At 36.9% G+C, this 20,124-nt stretch overlaps 1 protein-coding gene across 20 annotated transcripts in view; it reads left to right on the top strand.

Moving 5' to 3' along the window:
* The window catches only part of LOC140730474 (neurexin-1), a 1,634,325-nt gene that overhangs the window by 106,289 nt on the left and 1,507,912 nt on the right, over positions 1 to 20,124 (top strand). For 13 of the 20 annotated variants that reach the window (XM_073050943.1, XM_073050941.1, XM_073050942.1 and 10 more), the window contains exons 1-2: positions 4,947 to 5,375; positions 7,565 to 8,907. In XM_073050943.1, coding sequence (XP_072907044.1) covers positions 8,181 to 8,907 — 727 coding nt within the window. In that variant the 5' untranslated portion in view covers positions 4,947 to 5,375; positions 7,565 to 8,180. Of the gene's footprint in view, positions 1 to 4,338; positions 4,356 to 4,946; positions 5,376 to 7,564; positions 8,908 to 20,124 lie in introns of those variants that run through there. The other 7 variants (XM_073050928.1, XM_073050924.1, XM_073050929.1 and 4 more) reach the window with 3 other exon arrangements.

The raw sequence follows: 20,124 nt of genomic DNA, 5'->3' as shown, positions 1-20,124 counted from the left end.
TCACTTTCAAAAATGGAAAACACTTCCAAACATGTTTGCTAGCACTTCACAATAAAACAGTGATGATTTGCAAGCTTCATACAACATTTTACTGCTCATTGCTAAATCAAAACCCCATACAGTTGAAGAAGAACTGATTCTGCCAGCAGTTAGGGAGGTTCGAAGTATGATTCTGCATAAGTCACCAGTGAAAGAAATTGAAGTGATTCTGTGCAGTGACATCTCAGTTCAAAGGCACATAGATTAAATATCTGAGAATGCAAAAGACACATTGTGCAACGTACTTAGGACTGCAGAAGTTTTTCTGCAGTTAGCGGAGTCAAATTCACCAGGCAACAAATCTTTGCTTCCAGTATATTTTGCTTCAGAAAAGAGAAAAGGATGGTTAAAGAGTTGTTATTTGTAAGTGGGCTAGAAACAGATACAAAGGGTAAGTCAATATTTTGGGTTGTTTCGCAATTTTTCAAAGAGAAGGACATTCCACTCGCCAACATCTTGCTTGTGCAACTGATGGGAGACCATCAATGACAGGACACCTCTGCAGGGTTATTGATAAAAAGGCTGTACCCTAATGTAGTTATAATTCACAAACACCATCTTGTGACAAAAAAAACCTAAGTGATTGGCTGCACAAATCAATAGATATTGTAACAGTGGCAAATATAATCAGCTCTTAGCTATTTCGAGAGCTTTGTATTGAGAATAATGAATAGTTTGAATGTTTGCTGCTGCACATAGAAGTAAGATGGCTCTGAAAAGGAAACTGCTTGAGACCTTTATGCACTTTTTGAAACTGATAAAATTCTTTGAAGACTCAAATGCTTCATTCAGTAATCAACTGAAGAATCTTAGGCATGACATTGCTTATTTGTCAGAATTATTCACAGAGTTTAATGAAATCAAATTTCAATGGTAAGGGAATGATGTGAATCTTATCAAAGTCAAATCAGTCAGCTCCACATATCTGTCCAAATTAAATGTATTTACATGCAACAATAGACATTGTGATGTTTTCTATTTTCCAAGTCTCTATGAGTTGGAAGAAAAGAAGGAATATCAAATAATGATCTTCAAGTATACTATTCCACCTGGGTGAGCTGCATAAAGACACGTCAGAGAGAATTCAGGATCTTCTCTCAATCCAAATTCCAGATTGGGTAATAAATCCATTCCTGAACACATGTAATGAGGAATTAACTGGAAGGATGAGGGAAATACTGATCTCGCTATAAAATAACATTAAGTTGAAGCCAAGGTTAAAAAAAATCATATCAAGAAAGAAAGAAATTTCTGAACACTATCCTGCACTGGAAAAAGGTGAAGCTGTTCTTTATTGCCTTTTCTACATCATCTTTAGTGGAGCGTGGCTTCAGTGCTGTTGCTTAACTTCTTGAAAAGCAATGAAACAGAGACTGCAAATTACTGAATGCGGGGATTGGAGACTCCTGAGTGACATTCAGCCTGATGTCGAGAAGCTGATATCACTGCAGCGAGCCCATCTCTCTCATTGAAAGGTGAAAAAGCAATGAAATTGTGAATAGTTGGACTACTAATGTCAGCTCTAAACTTACTGGTGGAAGTTGTTTTTACTGTAAATAAATAAATAAATGAGCTTTAAATAGCGTTCATTAATTTTTGCAATTATTTGTCACTGCTTTGAATTTACAGTTCCTATTTTCTCTCACTGTGCTTCATAAATCAATATTCTTTCTAGTTTTTATGTAATGCCCAGAAAGGGGGAGGGAGCGCTGGTGATGTGGTCTTCGATCCAAAGGAACAGTAACCCAAAAATATTTGGTAATCACTGTCGAGGACCAATCAATGAATTTCTACAAGAGATCTGACCAACCAGATTATACAAAGAATGTAGAATATAAGAGTGGCTTTAGTTTGAATAGCAAATGGAATTTGAAACATTGACCATCAGATACTGCATTATGATGAAAACACATAGTTTGTGATGGTTGAAGACCAATTATCTCAGCCAAAGGAGATCTCTGTAGGAATTCTTCAGGTTAATATCCTAAGCCTAATCATTTTCAGCTACTTTGTTAATGAAATTTCAGTCACAAGGACAGAAATAAAAATACTTGCTGATGATTTCAGAATGTTGCGCACCATCGTTACTCCTCAGATAATGAAACAGTCCACAACCAAATGCAGCTAGACCTGAACAGTATTCTAGCATGGGCTGATGGGTGGCAAGTAACATTTGTGCCACGTAAGTGCCAGGCAGTAATGTTGTCCAACAAGAGAAAATCTAGTTATCACCCACTGACATGCAATGGTATTGCCATCACTTAATTTATTCCTCCCCATTAATTTCTGGGGAGTTACCCAGAGTCTGCTGCTATCCGTGTTTATGCCATTTTGTCCTGCAAGTAAAATATGTATTTTAGTGCCATGTGTTTGATTGCTGTGCCAATCATGGTAGAATATTTGGCCGCATGTGCAAGAAGTGAGATGTAGAAATGAACTTTGTAGTATAGCTACATGTGTCAGAGTGACTGTTAGGAACAAATTTTAATATGCATTGTTAAATTGTTCAATGTTGAATATGTATTTAATCACCTTGAACGTACTTGTATCGTCACTGGATTACTTGTGGCATGTATTTAGGTCCCCAGCACTTGATTCCTGACATACAATAGATCCCTACAAGAATCTCTTCATGTTGTCTTTGCAATATTTTTCAAGAATGTCCTCTGGTCTTCTATGAAAATAGGAAATCTCTCATTATAGTGCTAATTTAGCATATCTATGTATTTCTTTTTGAAAGTATTATTTGTATGGTTCTAGGCATGCTACACACTCTAGTTGTGGAATAAAGAATAATATAAACATGCAGGGTCTTTGACCTGAAATGTTAACTATTTATATCTCCTCAGATGTTACCTGGCATGCTGATTTCTGTTTTTGTTCCAGATTTTCAGCATCTGTTTTTTTAAAGTTTTCAGTGGCAATAAAGAAAGCAGCTGTGCTCCATGGCATGCAGCAATTGATTTTTTAAAAACTAATCCAATGTTACTGTCACTTATTGAAGGCATATTGTCACCTCCTACACTAACACCTTCAGCACTGTCCAAAAATTGTAGAATCAAGTATATCACTTGTTGGGTATTTCTTGATTATAGCTATATTTTGGATTACCTGTGAGTTCAGAGCACAGCATATTTTTTCCTTTTAAGAGTTAAAGGTTGAGTCTAAGGAGTACATGTAAGCTTAAGTTGTGATACCTATTCATGAAGAAAGCAAACAAATGGTGTGCCCTACTTTCAGCAATTATGTTAAGAAGTGAAATGAAGTTGATCTTTATTGGTAGCTACCAGAATGAATTAATTGTTCACAAGAGATATTCTGAAGGGTCTTGGCCCAAAATGTTAACTGCTTAATCCCTTCCCTGGATCCCGACCCGCTGCGTTCCTCCAGTATTTTGTGTGTGTTACTCAGAATTAATTGATCCTCACATCTCAGTGACTATTTTCAGAGTCAGCCCTTTCCATTTCCATCACTGTGTATCGCATATGCTGTACATTCTTTGCATTAAGTGTTTCCACATGACATGCAAAACTAAATGTATGTTCACAATGAAGCTTCAGACCTTGTCAAATCTTCTTGAACCCGAACCTGTCAACTGTATCCTTGTGGGGCAGGTTGGGAAATGGAAGGGTTCAAATCAGCCTTCTATGGTGAAACAATGTGAAACAAAGAAGCAATCCTCCTCTCTCCATATTAAAGATTCCACTTAATTTCTGATGAATTTCCATAGGGAATTATGAAATAAGCATCATCTCACTTTAAAGTGAATACTTTAAATATGAGTTTAGCATTATGTATCTCCGAGTCTCACTGACATGGAAAGATTTCAGGTACCCTTGAAATGCAGACATAACCTTGTGAAATTGGACATTCCCCACACCCTCACTCTACAAAATGACTTGCCAGTATCTTCAATAATTAATGCTACCTTCCAAGTGTTAAAAATCGGCAATACAGAATGTTCTTGAAAACTGACCATAGCAGCTGATTGATTCTATGAGACAAAACGATTTATTTTGTAGGTGAACAAATCAGAACGGAATTCAGAATTCTGTGCCTCCAGTCTTGCCAATTTTACTCTGTTGAGAAGAGATAAAGCCACCGGCTATGTCACTGTTGAGGTCAATGATTCAGTATTATGCTTGCTGCAGCATATTAAAACCACGTTGCCAGGAAATTGGGAGAAGATTTACACGATAAAAAATAATGTGGTGCAATTTATTTGTAGGAATGTTAGTATTTGGTATCCTACCGGATACGCGGAGAAGTGGCGAGGAACCCCCTCAGCCACATCTTCAAGGATTCAAGCTGCAGAGGTCAGTGTGAAGCAGGATTAAATAAACCTGTAAATATTTGAATTTGCGTTTAAGCCTTGCGTGAATGTGTTGTCATATTTGAAGGTCACTCCAAATATAAAACTTTCATGTAACCATACTGATATCAGGAGGAAACAATGCCATCCCGCTTATCGGTGTAGGATTTTGGGTTCAGCAAACAGCCATCTCAAACCTTGAAGCAAATTAGGGAGATTGGTTGCTTGCGGGTTCTTGCAGGGGTTTGAATGTTTGTCTCAGCAGTGGAGTGCACCTGAAAGGTGTTCTTTCGCAAGTAGCACTTTTTCGTCTGATCGCCATTAAACATTGCAAAACTATTTTATTTCCTATGGCTGAACACGTTGTTATTAACGATATCTCTGTTGATTTCCTCTTGTTTTTTTTTACGGTAATGGTGGAGTGTATGGCCGTTCCCATCGTAGTCTTTCTCGCGTGGTAATAGAATTAATGAGTAAGATTACTGACGTTGCAGTGTCTGAGAGTGAGGGGACAAGATAGCGAGAGATTCGATGGTGCTGCTCCTGCAGCGCTGCTGGTGGTTCGCTTCGAGAGAAACGCCCGTGTGACGCGCTCAGCTCAGCTCAGCAACCCGCTGACAGTCGGAGCAGGAGCCAGAGGGAGTCTGCTGGCCTGCAAATGTAAACAGAGGCGGGGGAATAAAGTAGCAAAAGGAAAGAAGCGTATTTGTAGATGACCTGATCTTGTAAATTAAAGCTAATTCCGACGAGCAGGAAAGGTGCTGCAGGTAAAACTCCATATTTGACTAGGTTATAGTGATGGAGCTGGTAGCGATGAAGCTACACAGACGATGGCCCTGACGGAGACGGGCTCCGCGATGTGCATCTGCTGTAGGTAAAACCCGGCATGAACATTGCGATGGTGAAGGTGGTGTTCGCCGCACGTATTTATGGATTGAACGCACCGATTCTTTTTCTCGCTTTGTACCCGGGTCGTGAAAAGAAACTCTTTCTCTAATCCGGTTTGATCAGGACGGGATGCCACGTATGTTTTTTTTTAAATCAATTTTTGTTTTCGATTGATCTTCGTTTCATTATACACTGCTGAAATACGAACGGGTGGGAGATTTTGCTTTGTGTTGATGTTATCAGCAGGATAACCCGTTTCGAGAAAATATGGCATGGACCAGTCTATATATCGGACGTATAATTATGAAAAAAAAATTCAAAAATTGATCTTTAAAAGAAAGCCCGGATGACAAGAAAAACGATTTTCTGGTAAATGAACACAATGGCACGAGTAGATATTTTAAAAATGTTTCGACTGAGGATTCCCTTATCTCTGTCAGTTTCATCGTGTTGTGGTTCAGAAGCTGAAATTGGCAACAATTTATGGTGAAATGGCCATTAACAGATCAGGAGGGGGTGGTGGAGAGGTGTTAACACCTTGCAAGGATATTTTCTCTAATTAGCCGTTCGTTTAGTATACCACTGTAAAGAACATTGCGAAGTCTCTCCCCCCCCCCCTCCACACCTCTCTTTCTACTGAACTTGAATGCTTCAATATAAATGCTCGACATTAAATTTGAAACCAAGTGTAGTCGTCATCTTTACTTCTCACGGTAAATAATGGAGTTTTCAATCCGGTCACCATGCTATATTCCTGGATATTAAAATCGATTTTGGGGTAACCAGAAATGTGGTTAAAATATGCTTGTCTAGTTTGTATTGTTATATCCTTTCCCATTGTGTTTCGTATTGTATTTATCGTACATGCTGGTTCCTTGAACTGGCCCATTCCTGCCGAATTCTGGATCAAATGAGTTTAACATTTATTTTAACTTGATATTCCCATAGAATTAGAGTTTTTCTCCTCTCTGGTATGGTTTACTCGTGCTTGGTCATGTTCCGTAATCTAGATATTAAATAGTTTGTCGAAGGTATATGATTAAAAGGTAAGGTAGGAAACGATTTTCCATGGGTTTAAATAAAATCACATTTTCACACTGTATGTCATTTGCAAAAACACCTGTAGGGATCGCCCTGCGCTGAGTGTGTTGGGAGGCAGATTTTCATCCCTTGGCGAAGATCACAGCCTCCTTCAATGTTATTAATCGCTGGTACTTGCTGGCAAATATTTTAGAGCGTTAATTGGACATAGGAGTTCAATGCAGGGTCGATATAATCGTTCGGAGACTTGCATGTACTAACAAATATTAAATAGAAATATGCAAAAGAGGTTGTTTCTAAGCTTGGACTGTGTGAAAGAGGTTGCTGGGTGCACATATTATAGAAATACTAACAAGAATTTTATGTCCAGGCTACCTGATACTTGTATTTCTTTCAATGCCCAGTCCTGGCTTTGATGAAGTAATAACTATACTGTTGATTCATCAGGTGACATGCAGTAAATGAGGATTTGCAGAGATGACCATAAAATATTTCTCCATCTGTGTACTCCTTCCCTCTCAATTGTTCAGAATAGGTTGTTGAATGTAATTGTTTGTGTGACAGCTTGGTTAACTGGATTTTTGTTTTGTTTCACCAATATACTCATGGTGCTGTAATTATTATAACAGGATTTCATAAACAGCATGAATGATTAAACAGCTATCCTCAGTTGTGCTTTGTAGGAAAATTATTTTATGCCAGTGTTCTCCTTTCATTAATTTATTATTTTTAAGGATGGATGAAAAGGAGTTGAGCCCGAGCTGTCACACTTTGAGTGTAGTGGAAAAAAATCTAGAGTATAATTAAATTTGCTGAATTTTGAGTTGTTGTATTCTTTTGATATCATGTAATAACTTAACTGCAAAAATTTTGTATTTTTATTATCCTATTGAAAGCAATCTTATATTTCAAATTATTTTCCCAAAAAAATTGTATTTTGTAGCTATCTGTACAAATTGCTTTGAACAAGAAGTATGCAGTTTAAATTTTTACAGTATAGAAATCTTGGGAAAGATGTGAGCAAGCAAAAAAAAAGGAATTAAGGAACTATTTACATTTCTCCTAATATACTTTTAGCTGAGTTACTTTATAATTAGTGGACTTAATGGCTCTGTGTAATACATATGGGTTTGGAGTTTCCATTGCATTCATTTTTGTGGAGACATTGGGAAATAATTGATTCTACAGGCAGCCATTTACAGGTGGTCTATCACATACATCATTGTAAACTGATTTAAACTGAGTTGGGATAATCCAATTATTTATTCCTTTCATTTCTTGCAGATTGCAAGTTGTGCTGATGCTGCTGTAAACACTGGAATCACAATTTGGCCCTGAAAGGAAGACTTGCTGACAGGCTTTGCATGTAAAGTGGCTTCAGAGCTACTTGACAGTTTATAGTTTTCAGCACCACTGGGAAACAGGCAGCCCAGGAAACCATGAGCGATGACTCAGTGTGTCTCTTTTAACATGGTGGCATGAATCTGAGGATCTGTATTGGGAATCTGCCTCTGAGAGCAGGTTTGGTATTTTAATGGGATCACCAAAGGGAAATACGCAAGTACATCAAGAGAAAAGTCATCTTTTGGACCTGCACCAATTAGTTCTATCTCCAGAGAAAATTTAAATACTGTATGTTTTCGTACTTGGAGCAGCAAAGAGCTAACAAAGCAGTCGGATCAATAAGCAAAATCCTCTGTGAATATGGCGTTCCTAGAGCCGTCTTTCTGCTGAATCACTAACATAAAAAGTTGTCAACAAGACCCTGTTGGAGAGCTACTGCAACAACTCTCTCCAATTTGGATTCAGAAAGGATTCATCCTGCCCCCGGCAGCAAATCTATACACTATATCAAGGGACTTCTTACAAATAATCTATAATCTGTACTTTAACCACATTTATGAAGATGGCTTTTGTCATCAAGAAGAAAGGTCATTTGCTTTGGTTTGGTCTACTTTTTGGATGCCTTGTTAACCTTGGGGTCAGCCTAGAATTTACCGGAGCTGGTGGGCAGTGGGCAAGGTTCCCAAAGTGGAATGCATGCTGTGAAAGTGAGATGAGCTTTAACATGAAGACAAATATTTCCAGCAGTCTGTTGGTGTACTTTGATGATGAAGGATTCTGTGATTTTCTAGAACTTCTAATTGTGGATGGATACCTTCAACTTCGTTTTTCCATTTTCTGTGCTGAACCAGCTGTCCTACAGTCAGAAACTAAAGTAAATGATAGTCTCTGGCATACAGTAGTTATTCAGAGGAATTTCAAGAAGACAACTTTAATAGTAGACAAGGAGGTCAAAACAGTTGAAGTGAAATCAAAGAGAAGGGACATGACAGTCTTTAGCAAATTGTACATTGGTGGAATTCCACCAGAATTTCATTCATCTGTGCTGTCATTAACATCAACTTCTGTAGGAAGTCAAGAACCATTCCAGGGATTAATAACTGATCTCAAGGTTGGAAATGGGACAACCACACTCATTGATGGTCAAGGAATCAAAATGGATGAAAACTATCTTTGCACAAATCACAGTCTATGCTTAAATGGGGGAACCTGCTCTGTTGTACAAGAGAAAGCAATTTGTGATTGTTCTCATACCGGTTTTCAAGGAAAAGACTGCAGCGAAGGTAAGATAACTACAAGTTATTTTTACTAATTAATTATTACAACTTTTGATAGTTGTATGGAGAGTTATTGTTCTAAGATTAAACTTGGAAAATATTCATATATACACCATTTACTTTCTTTTATTCAGATATAGTTAAAGGTCAGTTTTATTTAACTTTATTCCCAAGTCATTTAATTGTTAATTTCATCTTCAGTGTAGTTGTTATCTAAGGCTTAAAAGCAATATAACATATATCATTAAAGTTAAACCATGGATATAAAATAACTTGTCCTATTGATGAAAACAAATAAAAATCAGCATCAGAATAAATGAGGAGCAGTAAATTATCAGATTAGGTAAATAATTTTGACACAGGAAACTTGATAACTTTATTTCTAAATTTTACTTTTATGAAGTTTAAACTTCAATGCTCTAATACTTTCACTGAAATACCACCAATTTACTACTGTTTCTTCTTGATTTTTAATAGCATTCATAATGTTTGCCACACCATGATGTTGCTTTATGAAATGCAGATAGTGCTAATGATGAATAAATTTGGTTTATATATAATATATAAACTGTTCTAAAATAATTTTGTTTACAATAGGGAAAAATAAAACTAAGGAAGCAATAAGCATGCAACATAATTTAAATAGATAATCTCATGACCTCTTTTAATCTACAATTAATTTGGCTATGCAATATTAGTTCCTTTAGTATTTACTAATAGTTCAAAATTTTGATTTCTACAATTAATATATTTTCATTTTATATATTTTCTTATGTAGTTCTAGGATTCATTTGATATAAGGAAAATGAATTTGAAATTTGTAGAAAAGAATATTTCTATGACCCTACTTCTTTTGTACTTGTAATCATGCTTCCAACAGTTTTAACTTTTAATATTATTCAATACTGGTTTTTATATTTCAATACAGGTTGTTGACTTGTAACTTGTGGGGGCCCTTTGATCATTATTTAGTATTACCAAGGAAGGAAAATATATTAATACCTGTAATTTTGAATTGTAACTATATTGTCAGATATTTCAACTCAGTTATGTCCATATATTTAAGTTGGCCCACTAAATCTGTTTCAGAAAAATGCACAGGTAACAATGTGCAAAATATAATCTTATAAAATATTCAAAGTTGAGGAAGGTACCATATTAAAAAAAAGCTGCTTCTCTCTTATGGGAATGTTATGATGATTATTTTCTCCAAAGAAGAAATGAGAATTGGAGATGCAAATTCCAAATCAAATTAGAGATAAAAAGTGTAAAATTAAAGATTAAGTTGAAACTTTACTATGAACTTTTTTATTGTTTTAAAAAATAAGATAATATTATGTACCAATAATATTCCTACTACCAATTTCTGCAAAAATATTGCCAGTGATTTATTTTTGCCATTTATGATCTAACATCACTGCAAGTGGGTCAAGTTTTAAGGTACTCTTATTTATTTGTTGCATCTGACTTTTATTTTTCTAAACACAGCATAAATTGGATAATCTCTGGTATCAATGTAGTCATTACTGAAAAAAAAATAAAAGATATCTTTCATATTACGTATTTTTTGAACAAAGGCCATTCAAAGCAAAATCAATATTTTGAATGGAGACTAATTTCCACAGAATTTGATCACTCATTTTTGAGCATAAAATCTTGGCATAAAACCTTCATTATTTTACTAGTTCTATAATTACTTACCTCTTGTTTTCATGCATGATCTGAAGTAGAAGTTGCCCCAATTACTTTTGCATCCAATCTGTGTGGTCAGTAACACTGCAGAATTGCATACAACTTTTCCTAAAATCCACTAATGAAATTATTAATTACCAATAATTCAGGAGCTTTAATTGAGTAGAGACACAGTTCATTTGTTACGTACTGTGTCATATGACATGGCCAATCATGGTCTTTCCGTGACCATGTTTGTTCTTGGCAAATTTTTCTATAGAAGTGGTTTGCCATTGCCTTCTTCTGGGCAGTACCTTTGCAAGACAGGTGACCCCAGCCATTATCAACACTCTTCAGAGATTGGCTGTCTGCCTACGTCAGTGGTTGCTTCACATGATCCTGATTGGGGGGGGGGGGGGCTACGTATGTGCTGCAGCTTGCCCAAGTGTGACCTGCAGGCTAGCAGAAGGAAGGAGTGTCTTACACCACCTTTGGTGGAGATGAATCTCCAGCCTGCTTCTCAACTGTATGGAGGGTTTTGTTAAAGAAGCATGAATGAAAACTGTGATGATGCTTTAATGTTCTCCTTATACTGATAGCCAATGCAGGGTCTTGCTCAAACTAAAAATAGGTTTTATGTGGCCCATCAATCCCCAGCTCATTGAATTTTTCTTGCAATTTTTCTATCAGTTGTGTCTGAGCATTTGGAGATATTGATAAATTTATCTGCTGTGCCCATTCATGATTTAAATATAATAAATAACATAAAATATTGTTAATTATTTATTACATTATCTGAGCTATAAGGGCACTAGGATGATGAACGTGCACATGAAGAGAACAATGCTAGATTGAGAACACAAGAAAATAATGATCCTTATTTCAAACTTTATGCGATATTCTAGTTTGAAAAGGGCAAATGCACCACAATGTACAAAGAACAAATTAAAAGAAATGGAGTGATGTAGGACTGAGCTGGGTTAAATATCAACTCAACAAAGTAAAGTTGTAAGTATCTGAAAATGTGACATTGCATGATAAATGTGCAATAGAATGCACATTTATATTTTAATCTCAATATTATTAAAATTGCAAAATACCACATGGAGGTAATATATGGTGATAACACTTGGGCATTGACAGTAACTTTACACTCATGCAGCTAGTAAAATGCACTATGACATAAACGAGCATCTTTTGGATATTTTCAGATAATATTATTTTTATACATTTGTTATCAGTTAATTTTTGCTATTTGGTGATGCACAATATACATTTTGTTTTTGCAAACTCCCCTAACGTAAGGATAAACCTGATGTAAAGTGCTCTCTTCTCAATCTTATTTCTAAAACGAGCGAAGTTGTGTGGGTTTCTGGTTCAAAACTGTAACTAGTGAAATTTGTGTTGTCATGTTTTGCTGATTTCATTACTCCATTTATAGAGGTGCAGAAAATCAGCCAAAAGGGAACAGTAGTCATGGATAATTTTAATGCCGATTCAATATTTAATTTTTATTTACAAAGTACTTTTTAGAGTAAAGTCAGGCATACTGTCCATAAAATGCTCAAAACTAAATATTTTATAGATGTTATTTTCGGAAGACTGATGTTTCAAAATATTCACTCGTTTGTACTTTTACTTATGCAAGTTCTGACTTTGTGTCTATTTTCCTGTTATGCAGCAGAATGTTTTGTAAGCAACAGTTCTTGTCACTTGTTCACCAGTGATGTATTCCAATTTAAATGATAACATTTGTTCAGTTGCTTTTACAAAAAAAAAGTATGAACTCTGAAAGGCTACAGTGTGTCACCAATGTGAATCGATGAAATGAAGGTGGGGATAATCTTTTCATCTTCTGAAGAATGCTAGGAGATTTCAAAAGCTTGAGATGAAACAATTGCTCCTTGTGGTTTATGGGCGAATAGAATGAACATCACAAAGTATTATAATAAAAATGACCATTCCCCCTCAAAAAAAGCCTTTAATTTGTCATTTTATCCATTGTTGACTGTTGATATAAATTATATATGTATATGAGAAAAACTAAATGTTCATCTTTAGTTTTCTGTGATTGTTTCTTTTGTTATAACGCATAAAGTTTGTGCCAATTTTTATTGAGGAAGAGTCTAAATTAATTCATGATTTTGCATGTGATAATCGCAGGGGCTTTTTAGTTGATTATTTCCTGTATAGATGATTGTGTTTTAAGAGAATATTAAGAGAGATGAACAGCACTTGTTTTCACTTTTAATTCTTTATGGCAGGAATTGTGAGGTTAGATGAAATGGAAATTCAATTCAATATATAACTGATATGTTGGTTGTAGAGTGAACTGCAAATTGGATGTGTACAGGTACTACTAACCACAATGATGTGTGTGGCATTAGTAGGTTGATATGAGAAGGATGTGCTATTTCTCAATGGTGTAGCAGATTTATGATTTTCCAATGTAAGAAGGTAGTTGGATAAAAGTAAAGATTTATTATTGTCAATTTATAGTAATATATTTCTGAAAGAAACCCAATTATAAAAAAACATAAGACATTTTTCATTTTAAATGTTTTATTTAGTTACATAAACCAAGCCTGTAGTCAAATGATTTGAACACTTCTGTTACATATTTTGCACTGACAAATGATGCGCTTTGAATTATAGTAATGGATTTTTACTGATAAACTAGATTATTTGCCAGGAACATTTACTGTAATGTGCATAGATACAATATTTCTGCATTCCTGTGCATCCACAGTAATAGACAATTTGACTAAATGGCACATAGGGCTATTAGGAGACTGGAGGTTTCATGAAGTAGAATCTTAAAATACCAATGACACCTGCAGCCCCTGTAGCAGAGAGGTGTTATTTATACATGATTATAGATAAGCACTTGTAAGTTAAATGGCAAATAAATCATCAGATGAGTCAGATGACATGATTACAAATGATGCCAGTTTAGTTTTCTCAGTAGGCAGCTTCTCAGCATTACTGTTTACAGACGTTTTATTTTTTTTGCTCCTAAATGCACAAAATAAGCCTTTTATTGCCTAGTTATAACTGTGGTGGAAAGAAATGTAAATTATTGGTTTTGCAGTGTGTTTTGCTTTAATTAAATGTATTAACATTCAAATGATTGGCAATTTGGTGTTGCAGTTAAGAAGTCACATTGTGCATACAGTATTTTGTTTTCGTGAGTAAATATATTTACAACCAAATCATAGCTAGTTGTTGTAAGAGATTTGTTGAGTTGAACATATATCAATTATATTGCTTATTATACATTGACATTTTCGGGAGTTAGAAATGCTCTCAGGAATTCAGGTATCTTGGCTCAGGCTTTGAAAGGCTTTCAACAATGTCCTCTGAATACTGTAATTGTGTGTAATAAATTATGTCCTTCGATTTTTGCTCTTGCATTAGTACTTTGTAGATTTTGTGAACGTTTTGTTTTGCAAGTCTATGGCAAAACTGAATACTTGTCAAAACAACAAAATGACCAACAAGGATGCTTTGGTTTCTGAAGAAAAAGCAATTTAAGTGAGAGATTGTAATACATTTGCAGAAGTAAGACATTGGCTTCTGGGTTTTTCTCTTGTAGGAAAACCAGTGAAGGAGCAAAGTGGTGTAGTGATGAGATAGAACCGGATTTCTTCACTCACATGTGGAATCTGACATGTTGTCTTTGAATAGTGTTGCCAGAAAGCAACATGGGAATGAGCCTTGGGAGTGTCTGAAGGTGTTTTTCAGATGGGAAAAAGAAACCTTAGCAAGAGTTCCTCTGAGAACACTCCTAATAAGGAAAGAATGGCTTTGGTGCAGGATGATAAGTTTAACCATCCAAAGCTGCAAAGAGATAAAGGAGGATGAAGAAGATTGGTGCAGTCACAATTCTAGAAAATGTTATTAAGGTATTGTAGTGATGTAAAAGGTAAATACTATAAATGTGAAGACGTTGAAACACGAGGCTTTGTTGAAAATTGGCATTGACTGCGAGATGAATCACCTTGCAGATCTGAAAGCTTACCACAGCAGGGAGTTCAAGGAGGGTTTTTTTTTTGATGACTAAAGTTGCTGGCAGATTTGAATGGAGGATGGAAGGGAAAACAGTAAGGAAACCAAATGACTCCTTAAATTATATTTCCAAAAAGAATACAGAGTTTTGAACTGTGAGACTTTACAAGCACACACCACAGCTCTTGGTTTGAATGCTCTTGTTTATTCAAAGTATTGCGGTAAAAAATTCAGAAGCTGCAAAATTATTTGGTGTACTTGAAACTTTCCCCTTTTGTAACTTTCGCCTTCAGTTTTACAATAACACATTTCTGAAAAGCTTCCTCTATCTCTGGCCAATTTTTAAATCTATTCATATGTTCTAGAGCTGACCAGTTGTCCAGTTTGCATGCAGAATGTCCCCCCCTGCCCCCTGTAAACAGCAAATAGTATTGGAAAACTTCTGACTCAAATTGCAAATCCTGAAGAGTGCTCTTAGTTTCTACTCTGCGGAGTAGATGAATGCATTCCACTTCCTTCGAGAGACGGCCTGAAGTGTGTGCAGAATACTTACAAATGGATAGCAGGAAGGAGCCAGCAAACATAGAGAGGGAATTATGGATAAAGAAGGGGAGAAAACCAGTCATTGGAGAAGATAAGATGGTATAGGAAGGGAGAAAGGGATTCCAGAGATTATTTACTGAGTTTTGTATCTCTATACCCTCCCTTCCTTTGGCTGATCCCTTCCTTTTCTTTTTGTCCTCCACAAAACTTGCTCTGCCACATTGCTGTTTCCTCTCACATTCGCCATTCTCTCCTCTCTCCTCTCACTCCCTCTAATAGTTTACATTTCTTGCCTCCAACTGATGTGTGTCACTTGTTCTTCCTGCCCAAACCCAAATTTGTTACTAATGGCGTTTCACCTGTACACACCACTGAGAACTGGGCTGGGTTTGCCTTTTCTAAATCCACTGATAGGCATTTGATGCAGTAAACCATCTCAATACTAAATAATGAGGACCTCCACATAGCAGTGTGAGTATAGAGCGGAAAACATAGAAAAGCCCCATGCTGGCAAACCTGACAGCCTGTAGTGTGCTGTCTATAGGGGTTGCTTTCAACAAATTGGCATAACTGATTTTTAAAAATGTTCTAAAGCTCCAAAAAAGGGGTTAGATAATTGGAATAATAAATGTTGAAGCATTCAGTAAGCTGAATATTTTAGATTTGGTGTATGTGTAATGAGACTGGATTACTTAATTGTTTCATTAATTAAGCATCCATAAGACATATGAGCTGAATTAGGCCATCGAGTCTGCTTTGCTGTTTCATCATGGCTGATCCCGGATCCCATTCAACCCCATACACCTGCCCTCTTACCATATCCCTCGATGCCCCAACCAATCAGGAATCTATCAACTTGCGCTTTGAATGTACCCATGGACCTGGCCTCCACTGCAGCCTGTGGCAGAGGCAGTTCACAGGTTCACCACTCATTGGTTTAAACAAAAATCCTCCTTACTTCTATTCTAAAGCATTGCCCCTCAATTTTTAGTCTGTGCCCTCTAGTTCTGGGTACCCTCACCAGAGGAAACATCCTCTCCACATCTGCTAGTCCTTTCAAAGTTTGATAGGTTTCAATGAGTTCCCTGCGCATTCTTCTAAATTCCAGTGAATACAAGCTCAAAGCTGCCAAACGCTCCTCATATATTAACCCCTTCATTCCAGAATAATGATCGTGAATCTCCTCTGGACTCTCTCCAATAACAATACATCCTTTCTTAGATAAGGGGCCCAAAACTGTTGACAATACTCCAAGTGTGGCCTGTCTAGTGTCTTATAAAGCTTCAGCATTATCTCCTTGTTTTTATATTCTATTCCTCTTGAAATAAATGCCAACATTGCATTTGCTTTCTCGACCACAGACTCAACCTGTAAATTAATCTTCTGGGAGCCTTGCACGAGGACTCGTAAGTCCCTTTGCACATCTGATGTTTGAATTTTCTCTGCTTTAGATAATAATCTGCACTGTTCTTCCTTTTACCAAAATGCATTATCATACATTTCCCAGCATTGTATTCCATTTGCCACTTTCTTCCCATTCTTCCAATTTTTCTAAGTCCTGCTGCAATCTCATTGTTTCCGTAGCACTACCTACCCCTCCACCTATCTTCATATCATCCACAAATTTTGCCACAAAACCATCAATTCCACTATCTAAATCATTGACAAACAATGTGAAAAGTAGTGGTCTCGATACTGAGCCTTGAGGAATATCACTAGTCACCTATAGCCAACCAGAAAAGGCCCCCTTTAATCTCACTTTCTGCCTCCTGCCTGACAGTCCTCTATCCATGCCAGTATCTTTCCTGTAATGCCATAGGATTTTATCTTGTTAAGCAGCTTCATGTGAGGCACCTTATAAAATGCCTTCTGAAAATCTAAGTAAGTGACATCCACTACCTCTCCTTTGTCCACCTGCTTGTTACTTCCTTGAAGAATTCTAACAGGTTTATCAGGCAAGATTTCCCTTCACAAAAACCATGGGACATATCTATCCAGTGCCTTGCAAACTTTTTCCTGAAACTTCAGGCACCTTTGTTCTGCTGTCATCCCCACCAGTATCTCCCACCAATCCTTCTGGGCATGCTCCTCACTCGTGCTTCTCATGGGAAAGATCCCATCGCAGGCATCATGCAGGCATTATCTTGGTCAATTTCCTCTCTAGTGTGATCACATCCTTTATATTCATAATGTTCATGTTGTTTCCTAATTTATTAACACTGTATTGTAACCTCGCTGCTCTTATCTTCTACAGCATGGTTAATAAAGATCAATAATTGTTGTCTTCACCACCTTATCTACCTGCACTGCCACCTTAAGGCATTCTTTGACATACGCCAAGGTGTTTGTCAGTATTCCATAGGATTCTATCATTCATTGTAAATACTGTGTTTGCTTAATCCTTATAGTGTTCATGGAGTGCTCATTTGCCAACTGATCAATATCTTCTTGCAATCTAAAAATGTCCTCACTATCAACATCACAAATTTTCATGCTATCTGCAAATATAGCCATCATCCCTCTTGCATTGATATTCAGATCATTAAAGTGCATGATAATGAACAGGAGTACTAGTTCATATATGTCACCATATACTACCCTGAGATCCATTTTCTCGCAGGCAATGACAGTAAATACCAGAAACACAATCTTTGCCTTTCAAAGTGTACGAACCTATTAATTTTTTTCCTTGGGTTTTTTGCTAACAATTTCCCAAACACTGACATTAGACTCACTGGCTGGCAATTACCTGACTTATTCTTGCTGCCATTCTTAAATAAAGGTAACATATTTCCTATACTCCAGTCTTCTGACATTTCACTTATGGCTAGCAAAGATGTGAAAATTCTTCGTCACTGCCCAGGTAAACTCTTCCTTTGGCATCCATAGCAGCTTGAAATGCATCTCATCAGGCCCTGGGAAGTTATCCATCATAAGCTTGCTAAGACACTTAATTTTTCCTCCTCCTTTAATACTAACATCTTGAATTTCATCACCCTACTTCTTAAATTCTCCAGCTGGAGTACCATTCTGAGTGAATACACAGAAGTATTCACTTAAGAACTCATCTACATACCTCTGTCCTCTGGTTCAGGACACAGTTTGACATTTTGATCCCTAATGAACCTTATTAGTCTATTGCTCTTAATGTTACTCATAAAATGTTTGGAATTTTCCTTAATCCTGCCTTCCAGTTATAATTTACATCTTCTCTTTGCCTTTGTGCTCTCTAAGTTTTCTTCTACACTTTCTATACTCCTGAATGGCCTCTGTTTTCAGTTCCCTATCGGTTTCTTTGTACCCGGCCTTGATGTTCCTTGATATCCAGGGTTTCCTAAGCTTGCAGTGATTTGGATTTACTCTTATTGGAACACATTGGTGCTGAATTCCAGTTATTTCCATTTAAATGCTTGTCACCAATTGACTGTGAATGTTACAGTCTGCTTTTGCAAGTTCCTGTCTCATAATATTGCAATTTCATCCCCCCACCCCCCCAAACTGGACTTTTAAGATCCAGACCATCCCTTATCAATTTCCATACTATTCTGAAGCTTATAGAATTATACTCAAAATCTGCAAAGTGCCCTCCCATTGATACTCCAAACACTTGCTGTCTTACGCTCCTGAGGTTATGTACAGTTCCGCGTTTCCTCATTTTGGTCTATCTACATGTTGGCTCAAAAAGTTCGGAATGTGCTTTAAATCCTCTGGTCCTTTCACACTAAGAACTCCTAGTTAATATTGTGGAATTTGAAATACCTCACTATTATAACCTTACTACTCTCCATCTTTCTATGAGTTGTCCCAATATATCACCAGTTGATTGCTTGGAGACCTTTCGTACAGTCGCAGCAAAGTAATTGACCCTTTTTGTTGAGTTTGACGCATATAACCTCACTTGAAGAGCCTTGTCTGATATCCCACCTCTTCACTGCTGAAATGTTGCAGTGTCATCTTGTTCAGAGTACATATGTCACCATATACATCCTTGAGATTCTTTTTCCTGTGTGTATACTTAGCAAATCTATAGAACAGTAACTGTAAACAGGATCAATAACAACAAACTGGGCAAATGCAAATATAAATAAATAGCAATAAATAATGATAACATGAATTAATAAGATAAAGAGTTTTTAAAGTGAGACCATTGGTTGTGGGAACACCAGAACTAGAATGAGTGTAGTTATCCCCTGTAGTTCAAGAGCTTGGTGGTTGAGGTATAGTAACTGTTCTTGTACCTGATGGGGCAAGTACTGAGGCACTTGTACCTTCTACCTGATGGCAGCAGCGAGAAAAGAGCATGGCCTGGGTGGCGAGGACCTTTGATGATGGATGCTGCTTTTCTATGGCAATGTTTCATGTAGATGTGCTTAGTGGTTGGGAGGGCTTTACCCGTGATGTACTGGGTCAAATCTACCACCTTTTGTAGGATTTTCTGCTCAAAGGCATTGGTGTTCAATACCAGGCTGTAATGCATCCCTCCAGTCAGTACACTTTCCACAGCACATTTCTTTAGAAGTTTGCAAAGGTTTCTAATGAAGTGTCAAATCTCCGCAGATTCCTGAGGAGGTAGAGACTCTGTCGTGCTTTCTTTGCAATTATATTGATATGATGGGTCCAGGACAGATTTTTTGAGATAGTGACACCCAGGAATTTGAAGTTACTGACCCACCTCACCTCTGATCCTCCAATGAGTACTGGTTCATGGACCTTTGTCTACAATCATTCCCTTGGACTTATTGACATTGTGTGAGAGGTTGTTGTATTACACCACTCATTTAAATTTTGAATCCCCCTCTTGTATGCTGATTCATCACCACCTTTGATACAGCCCACAACAGTGATGTGTTCAGCAAACTTGTATGTGGTATTGGAGCTGTACTTAGCCTCACAGTCGTAAGTGTATAGTGAGTAGAGCAGGGGGTTAAATACACATCCCTGTGGTGCTGCTGAGCTGTTGGAGATCATGGAGGAGATGTTTTGCCAATCTGAACTGACTGG

Source organism: Hemitrygon akajei, chromosome 7 (genome assembly GCF_048418815.1).
Source record: "Hemitrygon akajei chromosome 7, sHemAka1.3, whole genome shotgun sequence".
Classification (NCBI taxonomy): Eukaryota; Metazoa; Chordata; class Chondrichthyes; order Myliobatiformes; family Dasyatidae; genus Hemitrygon; species Hemitrygon akajei.
This window is presented reverse-complemented; position numbering and strand designations above follow the sequence as displayed.